Here is a 19296-nt window from a genome sequence, read left to right on the forward strand (position 1 = left end):
ACTTCATAAGTCCATGTATTCATAATCTACATACATTTAACCGATATATCATATTTTATAGGAATCCTAATCTAAATAAAAAAATAAAGCTAGCAACAAACTTCTCATGTTTTAATATAATACTAAGGTATATTAAGAGGTAATATTAGAGTAAGATAAGGTTTGACTAATTTCTATTTTTATTATCACAATATATATTAGGGATAGATAAATATGTCTCCAAGCTATATATTATTGTAAATATTAACTATCTTAATATCATAGATGTCATGGTTACCAATAAAATAAATTATGTACTTTAAATTTTATAAAAAGGAAAAATATAAATAGATATGTAACATTATGTTATCACTTTCTATGGCCATTTGATGTTTTTTCTGTTGCAACGCACGAGCATATTTGCTATCAAAAATAAAAGGATAAAACCACCCTCTAAAACTTTTCGAGGGGATTATTTGACCACAGGGGCTAGAATATCCAGTTTTATAGTTCGAGGGGTAACGTACTCCACCCTAGATAGTTTGGTTCATTTTCATTAAATGTTACATTGATTTCTATTTCTGCTAGTAAAATATGGGTATAACTCTTAAAAAGATGTGGCCATATGGCATTGTCCCCTGACAGCATGTGAACTCCTTGATTATTGAAAGTAGACAATACTCACATTTATCAGTTATATCATATATTTCTGCTCTAACTAGTGTTTCTTGATGATGACAGCTGAGTCGCAGAATCATTAAACTTTGACAAGGATTACGAAGCAAGTGTGTTTGAAACAACAATAAGGTCTGTTATAATAACTTGTTATATTATATTATTATCCAGAGTACTTTGCCTTTGGATCGTAGTGTCTTTTTTCCCCTTTACTTTGGGGGTAACTATGTTGTGTTAATAAATTGTCTAAGCTTGGACTCTTATTATTTTATATTCAGAGTAGTTGGAGGTCCTCTCAGTGCATATGATTCTTCAGCTGATAAAATGTTTCTGGAGAAAGCAAGAGACATCACTGATCCACTGTTACCTGAATGGGATACGTCATCTGGTATCCCATACAATAGAATCAACCTAGCTCAAGGCCAGGCTAATAATCCAGGATGGAATTGTGTAAGGCTCTACTTTTCTATTTTCCAACTGGTGAGGTAGTTTGCAGAAAACTTCATTGTAATAGCATTCATAATTATTTTTTAACCATCACTTTTAGGAAATATGTTTTTCATAATTGTTGTAGGTTGACGATTTCTGACCAAATTCATTGTAAACATACATATATTCAAGTTAACTTCGTACTAATCTTGTTAGAAATTGACGTTGTCATATTTTATATATGGACTTCCATTTTACAGGGTGGCTGTACACTTGCAGATTTAGGAACAGAGCAACTTGAATTTATAGCTTTATCACAGAGGACTGGAGATCTAAAGTATCAGCAAAAGGTTTCTCAAACTGCCATCACATAATGATTTTACGGGCAAAGCATAAGAGTCATGCTTGGTTTCTTCATTTTGTTCTTGCTGGATGTAGTTAAAGTACTAGATACCTATATGAAGAAATTGATGATAGACTTGGTGGTCCAATGATCTAGGCATTGTTTCGCTGACTGTTACACTGTTAGTCATGTCAGTAGTTGGTTCAGATGGAGCTCGAGTCCAGGACAATGAGGCTAGTAGATTGGGGAAGAAGAAGAGCTTAATTAAGTCATGTTAAATTTGAGGGCCAATTAAGTTATTTTGAATTCTCAGCTTTTTTTTTGCATTTAGTACTATATAAGTGTCAGCTGTGCAATAGATTGAATCAGTATTCACATCAGAAAAAAAAATCCTTATTCTCTGTGAATTGTAGTGCAGCATCTCTACCCCACTACCCTTTTCCTAATGCTGTAGCACTTGGTTAGGTATGCATACCAATGCCATCCTTTCATTGAATTGTACAATGAACAGTACAGGGACTGTGTACAGTGTAAGGGCATGTTTGGTTCATGGCCACACATTGCCATGCCTAACCTTAAGTAGTAGCCACAAGTGTGGCAAGCCATAAACTGTGGCAAAAACAAGGTGTTTGGTTAGTGACTAAGGTTTGGCAAAATAAATGTGGCTGCTGTTTGGATAGTTACCACAAAAGCATGGCAAAATATTGTGGCATGTGTTTGGTTTGCAACCACAAATGAATGAAAAATACCTCATTGCCATAAACTGTGGCAAAAACAAGGTGTTTGGTTAGTGACTAAGGTTTGGCAAAATAAATGTGGCTGCTGTTTGGATAGTTACCACAAAAGCATGGCAAAATATTGTGGCATGTGTTTGGTTTGCAACCACAAATGAATGAAAAATACCTCATTGTCATAGTAGCATCACACTCATTTTTCAGAGAACAACATATATATACATATATGTAGAAGGTTTAAGCCTAGGTGATTCATATTACAATACTAATTACAAAATCAGCAACTAGCCAAGCATGGCTCATTACAGCCCAGGCAAAGTGAGCACACATCCAACATGCCATCAGTCTTCACGACAATCAAACTAAGCACATAAATAAGTTTCTGGGCACACAATATGATCAGCCACCATAAGTCATGATCACAAGCAAAATAAGCACCCAGCTAAGTTCTTCGACATGGCACAAAATATGAGCAGCCAACCTCACAAGCCTTCAAAGGTTAATGCCTTTCTTGTCACATAAGAACTTGAACACCCAAGCATGTAGAGTAGCATCACTTGCATTACACAACCAGCCACGCTTACCTTTATTCTCCTTGGAAGATAATTGTTCACCAACAAGAACCCTCTGATCCGATGTCATTGGAATTGCCTCTAGTCTTCCCCATAATGCTGCATGAGGATCACTAAGTTGTGGCATTGGAGGAGGGGCAGTGGCAGCTAGTGTTTCTCGAAGTGACTTCATTGTAGCAGATATTTCATCAGTGGAGTCTGCAAAACGACTCTTGCGTTTTGGTTTCTTAGTTGGAGAGTTCTTGGCTCTTGGACGCTTCCTACTAACTTGATCAGTGCTGGAAGATGGAATATCAACCGGTGCATGTATAGTTGGAGTTGGCAAAGTATCTGAATCCTCACCTTCAACTTCTTCAGGCAGTGTGTAGGCATTGAGGTCAATTAGTTCTCTTGAGTCATCACTATCTGAGCCATCATCAACATCCATGCATGTGTTCTGATCCATAGCCAAAGATCCATTAGCATTTGATCCCATGAATAGTTCTTTCATTTCATTGTAGAACTTAATAGGCTTAGCAAGCAGACGTCTGGCTCTGTCCTGCATTTATGTGAAAGAACAAGTGAATTCATTTCAGAATCTAATATATATATATGTATAATAATGAAATTCAGTGCAAACAACTTACACATAAACGCGCCTTTTCAGATTCTGAAATAATCACCATGCATCTAGTTTCATCAAATGTATTGCCGCTATGTGAAATAATCACCATGCATCTAGTTTCACCATGCAGGCGTCTGACTTGCGAAGATTTTGAAACGATTCTTCAGGGTCCCAAATGCTCGTTCAACTGTAGTTCTAAGTGAGGAATGGCGAAGATTGAATAATTCCTTCGGGTTCTCAGGCTGCCTAGTCCCCTTATACTCTTTTAGGTGATATCGGGTACCACGGTATGGGGGTAAAACACCAGGCCTTGCTGCGTATCCAGCATCAGCTAAGAAAATATTTGCCTACATCATTGTTTTTGCAGGTTAATTAGCTAAGAATATATGCAAATTTTTATATTAAAGCTAGGACATAATAGGGTATTCCTACCTTCTGGTATGTTAAGCCCATTAGGACGTGATAGAGCATCTTGAAGCACATAAGAGTCATGTGCTGAGCCCTCCCATCCGGCAAGAACATATATGAATCTTAGGTCAAAATCAACTGCTGCTAGCACATTTTGGGTGGTATATGATTTCCTACCCCTAAACCGATCTTACATATGGAAAGGTACACATGCTGGTATATGTGTACCATCCAAGGCTCCTATGCATCCCTACGAAAATAATTTTTTTAAATATAAATTAGATGGCCATGACACCTAAAGTAAACTAGAAACATTGATTTACAAATGAGATGTACCTCAAAATAAGGGTGAAATCTGCCCGGAGAACTTGTTATCTTTGAGTGTGTCTCAATGGATGTCATGCATATGAGGTCACGACCAAGGGTACAAAGGGCATCTAAAACATGATGAAAGTACCTACTAACCGTTTCACTTGACCTCATGAACTCAAAACCAATTGATCTATTTGACCAATGGTGCCCAACACAATGGATAAACATGGCAACTTGTTCCTCTATTGTTACATGAAAAGTGTCCTCTAGCAAGGCACGTGATCTAAGTTCAACACATAGTTTATGAAAGACAGCTTTCCTCATACGCAACTCACTTATGCAATGGGCCTCTGTACCATGATACAAACGATTTAGACGTGCCAATCTATCAACATCTCTATCTATCATGGGAGCATAAGTTATGGCCCTTCTTCTTTTTCTTGATTTAATCCTATACAGATGCATGGCTAGACACACAAGAATACCAACAATTAATCTTCTCCTCCATATATAATGGCAGTAGTCCAAGTAATACTGCACGTATAATTTTCTTTGACCCATCTAAAACATATGTTAAAAAAATGTGAAATCAGCAATAAACTAGAAAGAGGCATCATCCTCCACCAGAAAATGAATGGCTAAGGGGGAAATAAAATTACCTTCTCTGTCGACAAAGGGTTTCCGAACTTGAACCTTCTTGATCTGAAGGGACTGGTTGTTGCGCATCACCAAGACCACAAGATGGATGGATCTACACCTCGTTCACTGAGCTGTTTCAGATCTGCACACATGGAAGAAAACCATAGCTAAAGTATCTCTGAATTTCACCAGGTCTAGATACATGCATACACACAGAGAAGATGGGAAGCTGAAACTCAGGGGATGTCTGGTTACCTCGTCAATGGCCTACCCCACAGCGGCGTCCTCGCGCGGCCCCAGAGCGGCGCACTCGCGCGACCCTCGGCGCCGCCCTCGCGCGGCCTCCGAGCGGCGCCCTCGCGCGGCCCCGAGCGTCGCCCTCGCGCGGCCTCCGAGCATCGCCCTCGCGCGGCCCTCGCTCGGCCCTCCGGTGGCGCCTGTGCTCCGTCCCCTTCCCTACGAGCGGTGGAGGCGGACAGGATGAGGAGGAGTCGGAGCGGGTGCGGTAAAATACTAGGCGAGATGCCTTTTTCGACGCGGTGAAGGCGCGCCACGGGGTCTGTGGCGGCAAAATCGGCCGCCAAAGCCCGCCACACTTTACTTTCGTGAAATCTGTGGCGAGGGAGGTTTCGTGGCTGTGGCGACCTTATTTTTGCTCTGAACCAAACACCTACCAAAAATCATGTGGCCAACTTAAGTTTAGGCGTGGCAACCTGTGGCCACGAACCAAACAGGCCCTAAATACAAACTACCGGTCCTTCTCAACTAGTGTTCATGAAACCTAATTTTCTCACTTATTGTAAGCCATTTACTCTGCTGATATGCTTTCTAATCATCCACCCCTTTGATTTGATTATTCATACTATGGAAATTTCACTGGGAGCATTGTTAAATTTTAGGTGGAGAATGTAATTAGGCAATTTCAGAAGATATTTCCTAGTGATGGCTTGCTTCCTATTAATATAATAACTCCTCATTCAGGAGCTGTGAAATTGCACTCAAAAATTACATTTGGTGCTATGGGAGATAGGTATCATAATTTTTCTTAACTCATCATCATTGTGCTATACATTTTCCAAAAATTGAAAATCTGCTTTATAGATAGGAAATTTCACACTTTCTAACTAGATTAGTGTGAAATTGTTTTTGCATTTAACTGCCTTATTCATATCACAGTTTCTATGAATACTTGCCAAGGTATGGATTAGGAATGGCAACGGGTACGTACCCGATGGGTACTTGCCACCCGTACCCGCACCCGTCAGGTCAAAATCTATTCCATCGGGTTACCCGCGAAAGCAGACGGGTAAGAAATTCATTCCGTACCCGCACCCGACGGGTAATTCTTACCCGACGGGTATTCCATACCCGAAAATATACCCGAGTTCAATAGAAATATAACAACTTTCAGCAAGTTAAATATCACAACTTATAGGAAATTAAATATAACAACTTGCAGCAAATTAATAGTAGCACTAGTAGCACACCAGCCGCTCAACACTTCCCACGTTCAGTCAATCAGTTCATGGGCTATATGGGCTAAATTGCTTAGGTTGCTTACTCATTTTGCGGGTATTTCTTACCCACGGGTACGCGGGTATGGGTACTACTATTCCACACCCGTACCCGCCATACCCGATGGGTAAAGAATTTCACCCAACAACGTACCCGCGGGTACAAAATCCATTCCATACCCGCGTCCTTATCGGGTAAAACCCGTCGGGTACTCGGGTTTCGGGTACCCATTGCCATTTTGAGTATGGATACAGGGTAACAAAACTAAAAGTTTCAAACATTACAGGTTCAATAAAATAATCATCCTTTGTTCAGACAGTTTGTCAGTTATGTTAGTCAAAGTTTTATAAAATCCGTTTTGACCTTTTAACCATGTTAGGAAAATGTGGGAAACGTCAATGGAAGGCCTGTTAAGTTTGACAAGGAAAACTTCTAATTTCTACTATGTGTGTGAGAAGAATGGGGATTCATTATCTGAGAAGGTAAAGAATCCCCATGGAGCTAGTTATTGGCATTGGATGTTGTTAATGATAGACAATAGCCAAACAGGCTTTGTATTCCTTGAGATGAGATTATAGGAGAGTTTACATATAAATAGAGAGGAGAAGGGTGTCCCAAAGGGCCAGCCGAGCCCCAAGCGGGGCAGCTGGGCATTAACCCGGCACATGTAGCTAGGGAATTAAAGGTAGGACATTACACAAGGAACTAGGTGATTAAAGAGGTAGCAATTAATTCTACCCCCCCCCCCCGCAGTCTGATCATCGGTGGAGCGAACGATTAGACTGGAACAAAAATCCATGAAGATAGAGGAAGGGAGACCCTTGGTGAAGACATCGGCGAACTATGACGTGGTGGGCACATGGAGAACCTAGACTGCACCCATGGTGACACGTTCACGGATGAAGTGAAGGTCGATTTCCACGTGCTTGGTGCACTGATGTTGAACGGGGTTGGTGGAGAGTTAGCAGGCGCTGACATTGTCGCAGTAGATGAGGCATGTGGAGTCCAGGGGATAGTGAAGTTCCTGGAGCAGCTACCGTAGCCAAGTGGCTTCAGCGACGCTGTTGGCAACAGCCTGGTATTTAGCCTCGACACTAGACTTGGAGATAGTGAAAGGTCCAAATGGCTAGAGGGGGGTGAATAGCCTATTTTTATTTTCTACAAATATCAACTAGACAAGTTGATTAGTAAAACAAAAGGCGAAGCTATTCTAGCACTAGCACAACTAAGCTATGCAAGCCACCTATACAAGTCTAGAACAAGGCTAAACACTAAAGCACAACAACAAGAGAAGGCTAGTTACACTCCTAAACAAGAAGACTAAACTAAACAAGCTAAACAACTAGCAAGGTATACAAAAAAATAAAAGAGAGGGGAGTGATTGTTATACCAACGTTGTAGAGTAGAAATATATCCAATCAATCACGTGCACAATCACAAGAGAGACCTCGGCAAGAGATGACACAAGATTTTTTACCGAGGTTCACTTGCTTCCCGGCAAGCTACTCCTCGTTGTGGCGATACACCCACTTGATGGATCACGAGCTAATTGGCAATCCAAAGCCAAACCCTCAGCGGGTGCCGCACATCCACTCACAAGATGGGGATCCTCCAAGCCACGAGCAATCCACTAGAGTAGCCAATTGCGATCTCCCGCGGGGAAGGCTCAAGAACCCCTCACAAATCACTTGGTGAGGCTCGAAACAATCTCCAATCACGAGCTCAACACCACCGCTGCTCCAAGCCGTCTAGGGCGTCGGGAAACACCCAAGAGTAACAAGAAATCCGCAGCAAACTCAAGAATCAACTGCCACTAAATGCAACTCTCAAAGCAATGCACTTGAATCTCACTCAATCTCACTAGGATGAGCAAACAAGCAAGGAGATGAGTGGAGGGAGTGTTCTCTAACTCAAAGTATGCCTCAAGTAATCAAATGTGCAAGAGAGAGCCTCCCAAAGCCGGCCACCTTCTATTTATAAGCCACTCAAAGAAACTAGCCGTTGGCTGTTTTCACTGGGCTGAAAATGGGGGCACCGGACGCTACTAAGTGGTCACCGGATGCTCGACCCCCAGCGTCCGGTGCTCAGGGGAAGGCCATGTGTCCTTTAGGAATCTCGCGTGTCAGATTCTAACGGTCACCTGCCCACCACCGGACGTTCTGCAGGTTCACACCGGACGCGTCCGGTGCACACCGGACTCATGCGCAGAGAGGGTTGCAAACTTGCAGGGTCACCGGACGCTAAGCACCGGTAGCGTCCGGTGCTCACCGGACCCATGCATAGAGAGGGTTGCAGAACGCCGCTACCGGTGCTCACTGGACCCATGCGCAGAGAGGGTTGCAGAACGCCTTCACACCGGACGCTAACCACCGGACGCACTCAGAGAGCGTCCGGTGCTTAACCCTAGCAAGGTCAAGCTCACCGGACTCTGAGGCCAGCGTCCGGTGCCTACGCACTCAGCGTCCGGTGAGTGTTTCTCAGAGAGAAAACACTCCCGCGACCTCTCCAAATTTCCCACCGGTGTAATAGAAAATATACACTTATTTTTCTCAAAAGCACCGAATCCCGCCGAGCTTGCACCAACAAGAGTCCACCACCAAAGTGCAAGTGTGTTAGCTTTTCACAAACATTTTTATCCAAAGGAGTTAAGTTAGCACTTTACTAGATCCTAATGCATATGCTCAAGATATGGACCTAGTAGCACTTGATTCGAGAGATGACCGTGATTTCCCCTCTTGATAGTCGGCTATCTATCCTAAACCCGGTCAATCACTTCTCTACTCATCTTAGACCGGCAGAAGTAAAACCCTATGTTTATACCTTTGCCTTGATAACTTTGCTCCTCGTCTATCATCATGATCTCCACATCAAGCTTCATCTCTTTATAGTCATGTGGGCACCTCTCCATGCCACCATGCACCTTCATCACATGTGTTGCTATGCCTAACTCACATCACTTAAACACAAGGCATTAGCAACTTGGTGTCATTAATTACCAAAACCAAACTTGGGCTTTCAGATAGTGGGCTGCCACTTGGATGACCAGGAGACCAGGCTGCCCTGAGGAAGACGGCGTAGCCGGAGGTGGAGTGGCGGGTATCTGGACTGTTGTCCCAATCAGCATTGGTGTATACACGAAGGTGTGTTGGGGCTATTCGGGGAATGACCAGACCATGGCTGAGGGTGCCCTGAAGGTAGCGAAGGATCCGCTTGGCAGCGACAAGGTGAGTTTCTCGCAGATCATGCATATGGAGACATACTTGTTGGATGACATAAGCAATGTCAGGCCTAGTGAAGGTGAGGTACTGGAGGGCACCCACAAGGCTGTGATAAGCAGTGGGATCAGCAACAGATGGGCCGACATCAACTTGTACCTTTGCACAAGTGTCATCTAGGGTGGAGTAAGGCTTGCAGTCACTCATGCCATAGCGAGCAAGTATGTCCAGAGTGTATTGATGCTGTGAAAGAATAATAGAATCCCTATGGCGCTAAACTGCAATGCCAAGAAAGTGATGCAAAGGTTCAAGATCCTTCATGGCAAACTCCTTTTTTAGTGCAACAATGACATGGTGCAGGAGCGGCAGAGATGAAGCTGTAAGGACAATGTCATACACATACAAGAGCAAGTAGACTATCCTAGTGCCACGACTGAATATGAAGAGAGAAGTGTTTGACTTGGCCTCAGTGAATCCTAGAGAGATCTGAAAAGAGGCAAAACAGTTGTACCGGGCCCATAGGGCTTGCTTCAAGTCATAGAGGGATTTGTTGAGTCTGTAGACATGATCTAGGAGTATAGGATCCCAGTTGGCTGAGAGCATTATACTGTTTCTGAGAGCGTCCCATGGAGGAAGGTGTTCTTCACATCAAGTTGATGAGTTGACCAATCCCTAGAGTGTGGCACCGTGATGACTGTACGAACAGTGGTCGGCTTAACAACTAGGCTGAAGGTTTCATCATAGTCAACACCAGGGCATTGAGTGAATCCTCAGAGTACCCCACAAGCCTTGTATCTCTCTAATGAGCCATTGGCATGGAGCTTGTGCTTGAAAATCCATTTTTCGATAACAACGTTGGCCTTAGCAGGGCAGGGTAGGGGACAAGGTCCCAAGTGTGGTTGTCCTGAAGAGCTGCATATTCATCTTCCATGGCCTGGCACCAATGAGGACTAGCAAGAGCACCACGATAGGACCACGATAGTGGAGACAAGGCCTCGGTATGCAAGGCGAGGCAAGGCTGTCGGAAAACTGTTTTTTTCCATGGGTTGCCATGACATGGGAGTTGGTGATCGGCAGGATAGAAACAACACCAGCAGGAACCGGAGGGTCGCTCTTAACATAGCAAGGTGGAGAGGGGACCATGCTAGAGCATCAAGGAGGGGCTCCTATCGAGTGCTCTGGTGGCGAGGCAAGAGCAGGAGAACACCTGCTATAGACGTGGATGACGGGTGGAGCTAGGAAGACCGGTACAGGGGGCACCTATACAGGGGGTGGCTGGACAGAGGATGTTGGGGACCCCCTGGACACAGCCAGTGGCACCGAAGTGGAGGTGCTAGCAGCACCAGACCCTGGACGTCGGTGTGCCTACGCGTGCTAGAGATGGCGACAGAGGCACTGGCTGGTAGGGGGCAGCAGCGCCTAGTGTACCTATAGGAAGAGGAGATACTAGAATAGTATCGTCATCAGTTAGAAAATCAAGGTCCTATGGAGGAGTGGATGACCGGCGGAGGGAGAAAGGAAGTGTTGTTTCATCAAAGACAACATGGTGGGAAATGATGACGCGGTTGGTGTTGAGGTCGAGACACCGATAGCCCTTGTGATTCGGTGAGTAATCAAGGAATGCACAGAGGGTGGAGTGGGGGGCAAGTTTGTGAGGAGTACTGGCAGAAAGGTTGGGGTAGCATGTGCACCCGAAAGAGTGAAGATGATGTTAGGAGGGAAGGGAGCCATGGAGGGCAACGAAAGGGGTGCTCATGTTTAGAGTTTTGGTGGGAAGGCGATTGATGAGATAGGTGACAGTGCTAGAGCATCAACCCAATAAGAGGGGGCATGGACGTTATGGTGGGAAGGCAATTTGTAACACCCCAGTGTTATGGTTGCATAAAACACATGCATAACATGAGCATCATCTTCTACTCAAGCATATCATGATCATCATCTACCTTGAGCCATGTCATTTTATGCTTGAGTGTCCTTTATCCTGATTAATTATGCTTCCTATGCTTGTGTTTGTGTGAACCATGCTCATGCTTGTGTGTTAAGCCTTGGTAATTAGTTTATCTATACTTAACTCAACCTTAGGAATAATGTTCATGTCGATCACTTCTCTAAAATAATCACTTAAGTCATACTTACATGTATAGGCCCTAGAAACCTCTTTTGCTTAGGCTTTTAAAAAGTGTTTCATAAAATGTTTGCATGTCCAAACTTTCTACAGAAAAGTTGTAGCCAATTTTATGAGGAACAAAAGTTGTTTTATGGCCATCTCATGAAAATGACCACATCATGCTCAAAAAGTGCTTTCAAGGCAGATTTGGGTGCTGTTTTGGCACTTAACCAAATTTGGCTCAGTCCTGGCATTAACAGTTTGCGTGATCAATTTTGGAACCCTCATATCTCTCAATCCAGGCCGATCTGGCTTTTGCTCTAGTTGACAATGTTGTAGAACTCAGCTAGTACTTCAACTTTGTCAACTACACCATCTCCTAACTCGCTTTGGTTTGGAAGTTAATCATCGTCGAAGTTGCTCTGTCAGTCGGTGATTGCGTTGCCTGATTCAGAGTCGAGCTCGTCGACGTGGCCGACCGGCGATAGGACATCAACGACATTTGGCGCCCGTACGTCGCTCCTGGCCCCACTCGTCAGCTCCCAGCGCGTGCATGACCTCCACGGCGACGCCCCGGACGCAGTGGACGCGTCCACTCTCTCCTTTCTCTCGCTCTCTCGCCAGAAAAGCGGCCGCAGTGAGCTCACCGTCGCGAGCTCACTCCGGCGAGCTCAATCGCGCTCGTCGCTGCGTTGCTGCTCACCAAAACTCGTCCACAGCTCCGCCGTAACCCGCTCTTCATCCTCCAACTGCGAACTCGCCGTGAAATCCTCCGGTGAGCCGACATTTCCAACTTCCCCCAAATCGGGTCGCCGTGACCTTCTTCTCCGACGAACTCAATGCCGAGCTCCTCGGAGCCTCTCGTCTTCTCTGGTTAGGTCCTAGAGGTAGCTCAAGTCCGTAGCGAACGTTTGCGCCACTTGGTGGACGCTCTACCGCGCTCACCGTCGCCGGACACGACGCGCAGCGCCGCCGTGTTTCCGCCGGAGTTGGGCTCTCTCGTGGCCAGCTCATTCCACACCGTTTCAAGCCAAGTCGCCTACCTAGGAAGCTTCACCGTAGTCCGCTGGTGCTGTAGGAAACCCTAGGTCGCGCTCTACCAGCCTGAGAGCTTCGGCGTAACGCCGAGCACCTCCGCCGAGCCGCCATGGTCGTCGGCAAGCCATTTCCGGTGGCTCCGCCGCGGGGAAAAGGGGGTCAATCGGTTCGCAAGGGTCTAGGGATCACGTTGATGTCCGTGGGTTGGCCGGAGACCTCACCGTCACGAAGAAATCGCCGGTGAGAGTCGCCTCGGCCGTGAGGAAGACGACCCTGACATGCGGGACCCGCTGCAGTGACACTTAGTTTCCCTCCTTTTCTTTTATTCAAATCTAGGTTTTTGGCTTTTTTGCAAAAATCATATCTTCTGTTTTTGAGATCCAAAAATTGTGAAACAAATTTTGTGACATTCTTTGAGATGGCTAGTTTTTAATAAAATATAAAATGTACCATGTTTTCTGGGAAAAGTAGTTATTAGAATTTAATCTTGTTATTTATGTATAAATTAATATCTTTTGGTATATTGCTCATCTTGCTATGAAATTTTTATTGTAGTCTCTGAGTGTCATTGGAATGGTATGATAAATATTTCATGATTTTTGGAGTAATATATCTGTGATATGTAATTTGTGGTTGTAATATGGCTTGTTTTCTTATTTAAATCATAATAAATATTTGGTGCTTATGCTAGTGCTCTACTCTTGTGTAAAATTTTTTTATGGTAATAGTAATATGTAAATAATCTGAAATAAGCACTATATAAGCCATGTTTCTTAATTTTTGAAATAAGCACCTTGTCACATGTTAAATGCTTATCTTAAATTTGGCATGTGCATTTGCCCTAAAAATTTTACTGTGATGTCTAGATACCATGCTTGTGCTTGTATAAATTTTGTAGATTTTTCTGAGCACTTTTGCTAGTATCTTGTAATTATGTCCCTTTAGTATGTTTGTGCTTATAAGTTGTGTGGTTGACACTGAGTATATTTTGGCTATGTCATTAAATAATTAATTGAAGGTTTATAGCTGCACTGGACAGCAAGGAAATAATTCAACCTTTGCTTATTCATAACTTGGTTTTCTGGAAGACTTGTCTAAATCAAAGTTGTTCTTGGGAAAAGGACTTCTGTTTATGGTTTGACTTGCTAAGTCTTGCTAAGTTAATTAGCTATCCTTGTGAGTTTATCTTGGGAGTTTACTCAGTAAATGAGTGTCCAGTGAAATTCTAATTACATTGTCAAGCATTCATCCTCATCTAGTATGCACCCATTCTTACTTATCATGCATGCAATAGGTGCACCGGACGCGACAGCTTCATTCGAGCTCCAAGTGAACCCTGAGGGCCAAGAGATCAACCCGGAAGTGGAGGTCCAGCAAGCCGGACTCGAGGAGCCCGAAGAGGAGGTTGAGTGCCCGAATCACAAGCCGGCATCATTCGTGAAAGGCAAGCCTGGAGCATTTTAAGTCTCCCACTTTAATTTCGAAAGCTTACTTGATTATGTTATATCTATTGATGCATTACGTATAGGAGTTGTGATGAAACCCCTTGCTGCATGTTACTCAATCCTTGTCCAGATATCTTACCACTACCTGGTTATAGAGTTAGGATCAAGTAGCAGCTTAGTCATGCTTTAATCGGTAGAATTGGGGTGATATTCTGTCACCTGCGCGAGATAGGGTTGTGTCGGATCACGATTGTCTATATGTGCTATCGTGGAAGGAACCTGATTAAAATGACTTAAGCAGGGCGGAGTTTTGCAAGGTTATAGTGACTCGGTCTGTGGCAGCTAAGGACCGACCGTTGTACGTCCTCTTGTCATGTTGAACGCATGCCTGACACTTAGAAGGCCGGATAACTCGTTCCGACCGTGAAGCCTAGTAGTATGAATCAGGCCGGAAGACCGGCAAGTATAAAGTGCGCACTACCGGAGGAAGTGCGGTGTGCGGGGGACCATTGGCGTAAGACCAAAGGCAGGTTATTTAAAATTCCTGACCTCCCTGGCAGAGTGGTAGCCCTGGGAGTGCGGCACTAATCGGAGCCGCGATTCCTGAGTCGTACCAAAGGTGACCCGCTGGCTCTCCGACGGGGGATGCTTGGGTGAGTGCTAGGAATAACCCTCCAGCTGGATAGGAATCGATTCGAATCATCGTCTCTCCCGAATAGTGAGAACTTGACAGAGCAGCGGCAAACGTAGCATCCAATAATGAACAATGGTTCGTGATGATAATGATAGCAAGGAAGAGCATATGATAAACTTGATATGGTTATTATTGCTTGTAATAATCAAGTGATGTGTTTTAGTACAGGTGCTAATCTAGTGGTAGGCTAATGATGATTAATATGATGCTGTTACAAGAATGTAGCAATCAGCTAAGCTTTTGGCAACGTTTGAGTCAAGCCAGCTCCACTTAATACTTAGCCTTGCATGATCCTTGGTGTCTTTTATGTTTTACTAGACGGGTAAGTCTAGCTGAGTACATCCTCGTACTCAGGATTTATTCCCACCTGTTGCAGAAGATATCTTTTATGATGGCTTCTGCAGGACCTATCTTCATCCCGCTGGGGATGAGGACTAAACCGGGTGGCGCGGTTCTCTAACGACTTCATACCTATTGCTTTTGGATGGATGGTATGAGACTCTAGCAGTAACAAGAACTAGTGAAATGAACTTTGGAATGAGTGTGTAAACTATTTTGCTTCCGCTACTACAAACATGTGTTGTAATAACTAACTAACTCCGATGTGGTGCCGCTTCGACGACAATGAATGACTTTGTAACATTCGCTGTGTTATGTTGAACTATTACGATCTTGGTTTGTTGCAAGTTGGTTTGAAGTCCTTCGTGATTTCAGTTGACTACCGAGATTATATGGGCTCAAGTTTGAAAACTTGATTGCTAGTCGATCGTTTCTACACTTGAACTCTTATAATTTGGTCGGTTCTGTGACAGCTGGCATCAGAGCAAGTTCAGCATTATAAATGCAGCGTTTATGTATTTAAAAACAAAAGATTTTTTAAATAAAATTGTGCAAATCAGTACTTAAGTTATGCCAGTGGTCAAATCCTCCTTGCCCATATAAGGACTATAGGTGGCTATTTAAGTACTGACTTGGGGGGTTTTATTTATGCATCTCCGGTAGTACTTAGGTATGGATGTGTGATGACCGCACTATGCTACCCTGTGGTCTAATGGTAGAGGTAGCCTTCATATGTGAATTAGCCACATATGTCGCTAGATTTAAATTAGCAACGTCGCACCTACGCTCTGGTAAGTGTGAGCTGTGAGAGCATGATCGTCCAAACGACGGTCTAGGAGAGTGTTCGCGGTGGTTTTCTGGAGTGGTTACATGTCTAACCATGGAACCACGAAAGAAACTTAATTGGGGAGCATTTAACTTCTTGGGTAGCTGTGGTGTCATTGTTTGTGCATGTTGGGCATGTATAAGCAATGTGCACTTAGTTTACTGCTTTCTTGAGTGATATATTAGGAACTGTTGGGCTGCAATGATGTTTTTTGCAGGTACTCTAACAGCGCACATGTAAATCGCTAGTTATCGTACCGAGAGACGAATGTATGCCAGCGTATATCCGTTAGAATATTAATTTTCTAAGTTTGCGAGGACGTACGGTTCGTGCATGCACATGTCGCATTCATACATACATTCTGTCTACTCCTTCCCTTACAATGTCGTCCCTTTTAATTAAATAAATGTTGCTTAAAGTAATCCTCTCTTACCCACGGTTATTCCTTTCCACAGATGGACGTGCCCGCTTCACCTCGCCCCAGTGACACCTTCTTGAGCGAGTTTGGCACTCCTACCTTGCTCTGGAGGGTGCTGCAGTCTGTGGGATATACTGAGCCACCTCAGTATTCTTAGTGGGAGGTGGATATGACAGGAGAGTTGCAGTGGTTTGCTGCGCAGGGAGTTGTCCCTCCACATGGGGGCAGGCCTGCATGGACTGGGTGGACCTGTAACTCGGATGGGCAGACTCCATGGGAAGCAGCTCAGGTTGCAGCCCATGCGATGCTGCTCAACATATGTCAGAGGTTTGGTGATGAGCTGACAGGAGGACCAGCGGCCTCCATTCCCCACACTGACCCAGCAGCAGTGGAGTGGAAGCAGGTTGATGGTTGTGCGTTGGTTCGAGGTAGAGGAGAGCGAGTTGAGAGTTCTAGTCCTGCTATGAGTGCTATGATGGCTGTGCTCAAGCTGTTCAGTCAGCGAGAGGACACCTATGCCTAGGTGATGGTGGCTGTTCGCCAGGCTCACGAGATGCAACAAAAGGCTGAAAAGCGTGCTCACAAGTTTCGCAAGCAAGCTAGACTCCTGGAGCTAGCTCTGAAGGACCGCAATGACTGGGAAGACATTGCGGAGTACCGTAGGCAGCAGTGGGTGAAGGCCATTAGAGAGAGATATCACAAGCAGGATCAGACGAGTCAGTTAGCTAGGGAGAGGGAGACAGTGCAGGAGCGTTTGGTGCAGATCACTCGTGAGAGGGATACTGCGCTCCGCGTGTTAGAGAACAGGCGCCGGGCTTGGGAGATGCACAGGATCCAGTCGCTTGAGCGGGAGAACTATCTGCAGGATCAGATTGAGGCTGGTCTTGTGGAGATTCACCATCTCAACAACCTACTACACCCTATTCCTTGCCCCGCCCCAGTGTATCTAGAGGTGGGACCCTAGGTGATTGTGGCCGATGATGACGGCATGGAGGTAGATGGACCAGCCGTGGCTGCACCACCTTTGCACGAGGACGTGGAGGATGAGGAGCTTGAGCCAGTTAGCGACGAGGATGGAGAGGCGATCTTTGACGCTGATTCGGACGACGAGCCTGGAGTGTAGTGGGTAGTGGATAGTTGTTATGTGAGGATCTTTTGTAGTATGGCAGTCAGCAGTGGTGCTTTTGTAATCATGTTGTAATCCGGAACCTTGATCTTTGACTCATGTCATGTACTGTGATGGTGTAATAAATTTATGGACCCAATGTGTTAACTTTATCATGTTCGACCGGTTATGATGATGTTTTTCTGCGTTGTGCATATTAAGGATATCTCTGTCATGTGTTGGATTGGTGATGTTGTTTTGTGGAATTGAATTATTGTGCCTTTTCTGTAAAGCTATTCTCTCGAATACTTTCAGGCATAAATATAAGTTCTTCTATGGCAAATCTTGTCATCATCAATACTCACTAACTGTATTTTTATAGATGTCTCGTGGCACTCGAGGTGCGGAACAGCGTGCGAACATGAACCCACCCCCTCCTCCTCCACCACCAAATCCAGCTGAGCTGATGCAAATGATGGTGAAAAATCAGAGGATGCTCACTGAGACCATCAACCGGATGGCAAATCAGGGTGGTCATAATGCACAAGAAGGGCCAGCACCTAACCAGTACAGTAGCTTCAAGGATTTCATGGATACAAAGCCCCCATCTTTCAGAGAGGATGAAGAACCCCTTCAAGCTGAGGAGTGGCTGAACACGGTGGAACAAAAGTTCTGCTTGCTTCGGCTGACCGAGGGTTTGAAGGCCGAGTATGAAGCTCACCAACTGCAGGGCCCGGCAGGCATATGGTGGAATCAGTATCGGGAGGCTCTCCATGATAATACTATGATTGACTGGAATCTCTTCCGTGAAGCCTTCAAGGGGATTTCATCCCTCCTAGTGTTATGGAGATGAAGCATACTGAGTTTATGCAGTTGACTCAGGGCAACAAAACTCTAAAGGAGTACTTGCATGCTTTCAATCACCTGTCAAGGTATGCTCTTGAGTTTGTGAACACTGAGACGAAGAAGATTGCTAGCTTCAAGCGGGGTCTTGGCCCCAAGTTGCTGAAAACTATGGGCCGCTCTAAGTGTGCAACTTTCAATGAGTTTGTCAGCGATGCTCTCACTCAAGAGAACTATAACACTGTGTACACTGTGACCAAGACTCGCAAGAGGGCTTTTGAGGCCGGGGCAGGGGCATCTCAGTCCAAGGCTCCAGTGGCAGCTAGGCCCCAGTACCGTGCTCCAACAACTAACCAGCGGTATCGCCCTCCAGTGAAGAAGAATCAGGTGAAGACAGGTTTTCGCAAGGGGTACTCTATTGCTCTTCCTAGGGGCAACACGGGTCCCAGTTATGCCAAGACTCCACCTGCCAACCGTCCGTGCTGGAACTGCAATCAGACCGGGCACTGGCAGAGCAATTGTCCTTACCCGCCAAAGAAGGGCAACCAAGGGAACGTCTGCCAGGGGCGTGTCCACTACACAACGGTGGAGGCAATCCCTACTGGTGAGGTTGTTACAGCTAGTAAGTTTCTGGTTAACCAATGTGAAGCACTTATGCTTTTTGATTCAGGAGCATCGCATTCTTTTGTGAGTTCAAACTTTGTGTCTAAACATAATCTCAAGGCAATTACACTTGATAAGGGCAGTTATTGCATTAGTGCTGCTGGAAATGATATTTCTACCAATCAAGTGGTTTTGGGGGCAACTCTGGAAATAGGAGACCATCAGTTTCTTGCTGATCTGGTTGTTTTACCCGGTGTGGGTATAAATGTAATTCTGGGTATGAAGTGGATGAGCGGCAACAGAGTTCTTATCGTACCACTCGCGTAGTGATGTTGAGAGACCCGAATACCAAAGAGGCGTTCTTAGTGCAACTTCCTCGAGATATTCATATCCGTAGCACGATGAATGCAGTTACATCTGGGGCCATCAAGGACATTCCGGTTGTGTGTGAGT

The 19296-nt window shown here is 44.8% G+C and overlaps 2 protein-coding genes across 2 annotated transcripts in view; one reads left to right on the forward strand and one right to left on the reverse strand.

The window, feature by feature from the left end:
• LOC8086085 (mannosyl-oligosaccharide 1,2-alpha-mannosidase MNS1) overlaps positions 574-19296 on the forward strand; it is a 93241-nt gene continuing 74518 nt past the window's right edge. The window contains 8 exon segments of the mRNA XM_021465576.1: positions 574-577; positions 726-786; positions 933-1104; positions 1344-1433; positions 5595-5725; positions 5872-5915; positions 6454-6496; positions 6590-6692. Of these exon segments, the coding sequence (XP_021321251.1) occupies positions 574-577; positions 726-786; positions 933-1104; positions 1344-1433; positions 5595-5725; positions 5872-5915; positions 6454-6496; positions 6590-6692 (648 nt within the window).
• Positions 2334-5025, reverse strand: LOC8072190. The gene is made up of 5 exons (XM_002445211.2): positions 4951-5025; positions 4081-4837; positions 3769-3994; positions 3359-3683; positions 2334-3270 (listed from the first exon to the last, which is right to left on the reverse strand). The coding sequence occupies exons 4-5, from the start codon at positions 3443-3445 to the stop codon at positions 2653-2655; spliced, it is 705 nt and encodes a 234-aa protein (XP_002445256.2). The 5' UTR covers positions 3446-3683; positions 3769-3994; positions 4081-4837; positions 4951-5025; the 3' UTR covers positions 2334-2652.

This window comes from Sorghum bicolor, chromosome 7 (assembly GCF_000003195.3).
Source record: "Sorghum bicolor cultivar BTx623 chromosome 7, Sorghum_bicolor_NCBIv3, whole genome shotgun sequence".
Classification (NCBI taxonomy): domain Eukaryota; kingdom Viridiplantae; phylum Streptophyta; class Magnoliopsida; order Poales; family Poaceae; genus Sorghum; species Sorghum bicolor.

What these genes read in the sequence shown, in the direction of transcription:
- LOC8072190 (XM_002445211.2), bottom strand. Translation starts at nt 3,445, where the DNA reads ATGGTGATTATTTCACATAGCGGCAATACATTTGATGAAACTAGATGC. An exon ending in CTGAAAAGGCGCGTTTATGT is followed by an intron (nt 3,271 to 3,358) that starts GTAAGTTGTTTG and finishes ACATAAATGCAG; the next exon opens with GACAGAGCCAGACGTCTGCT.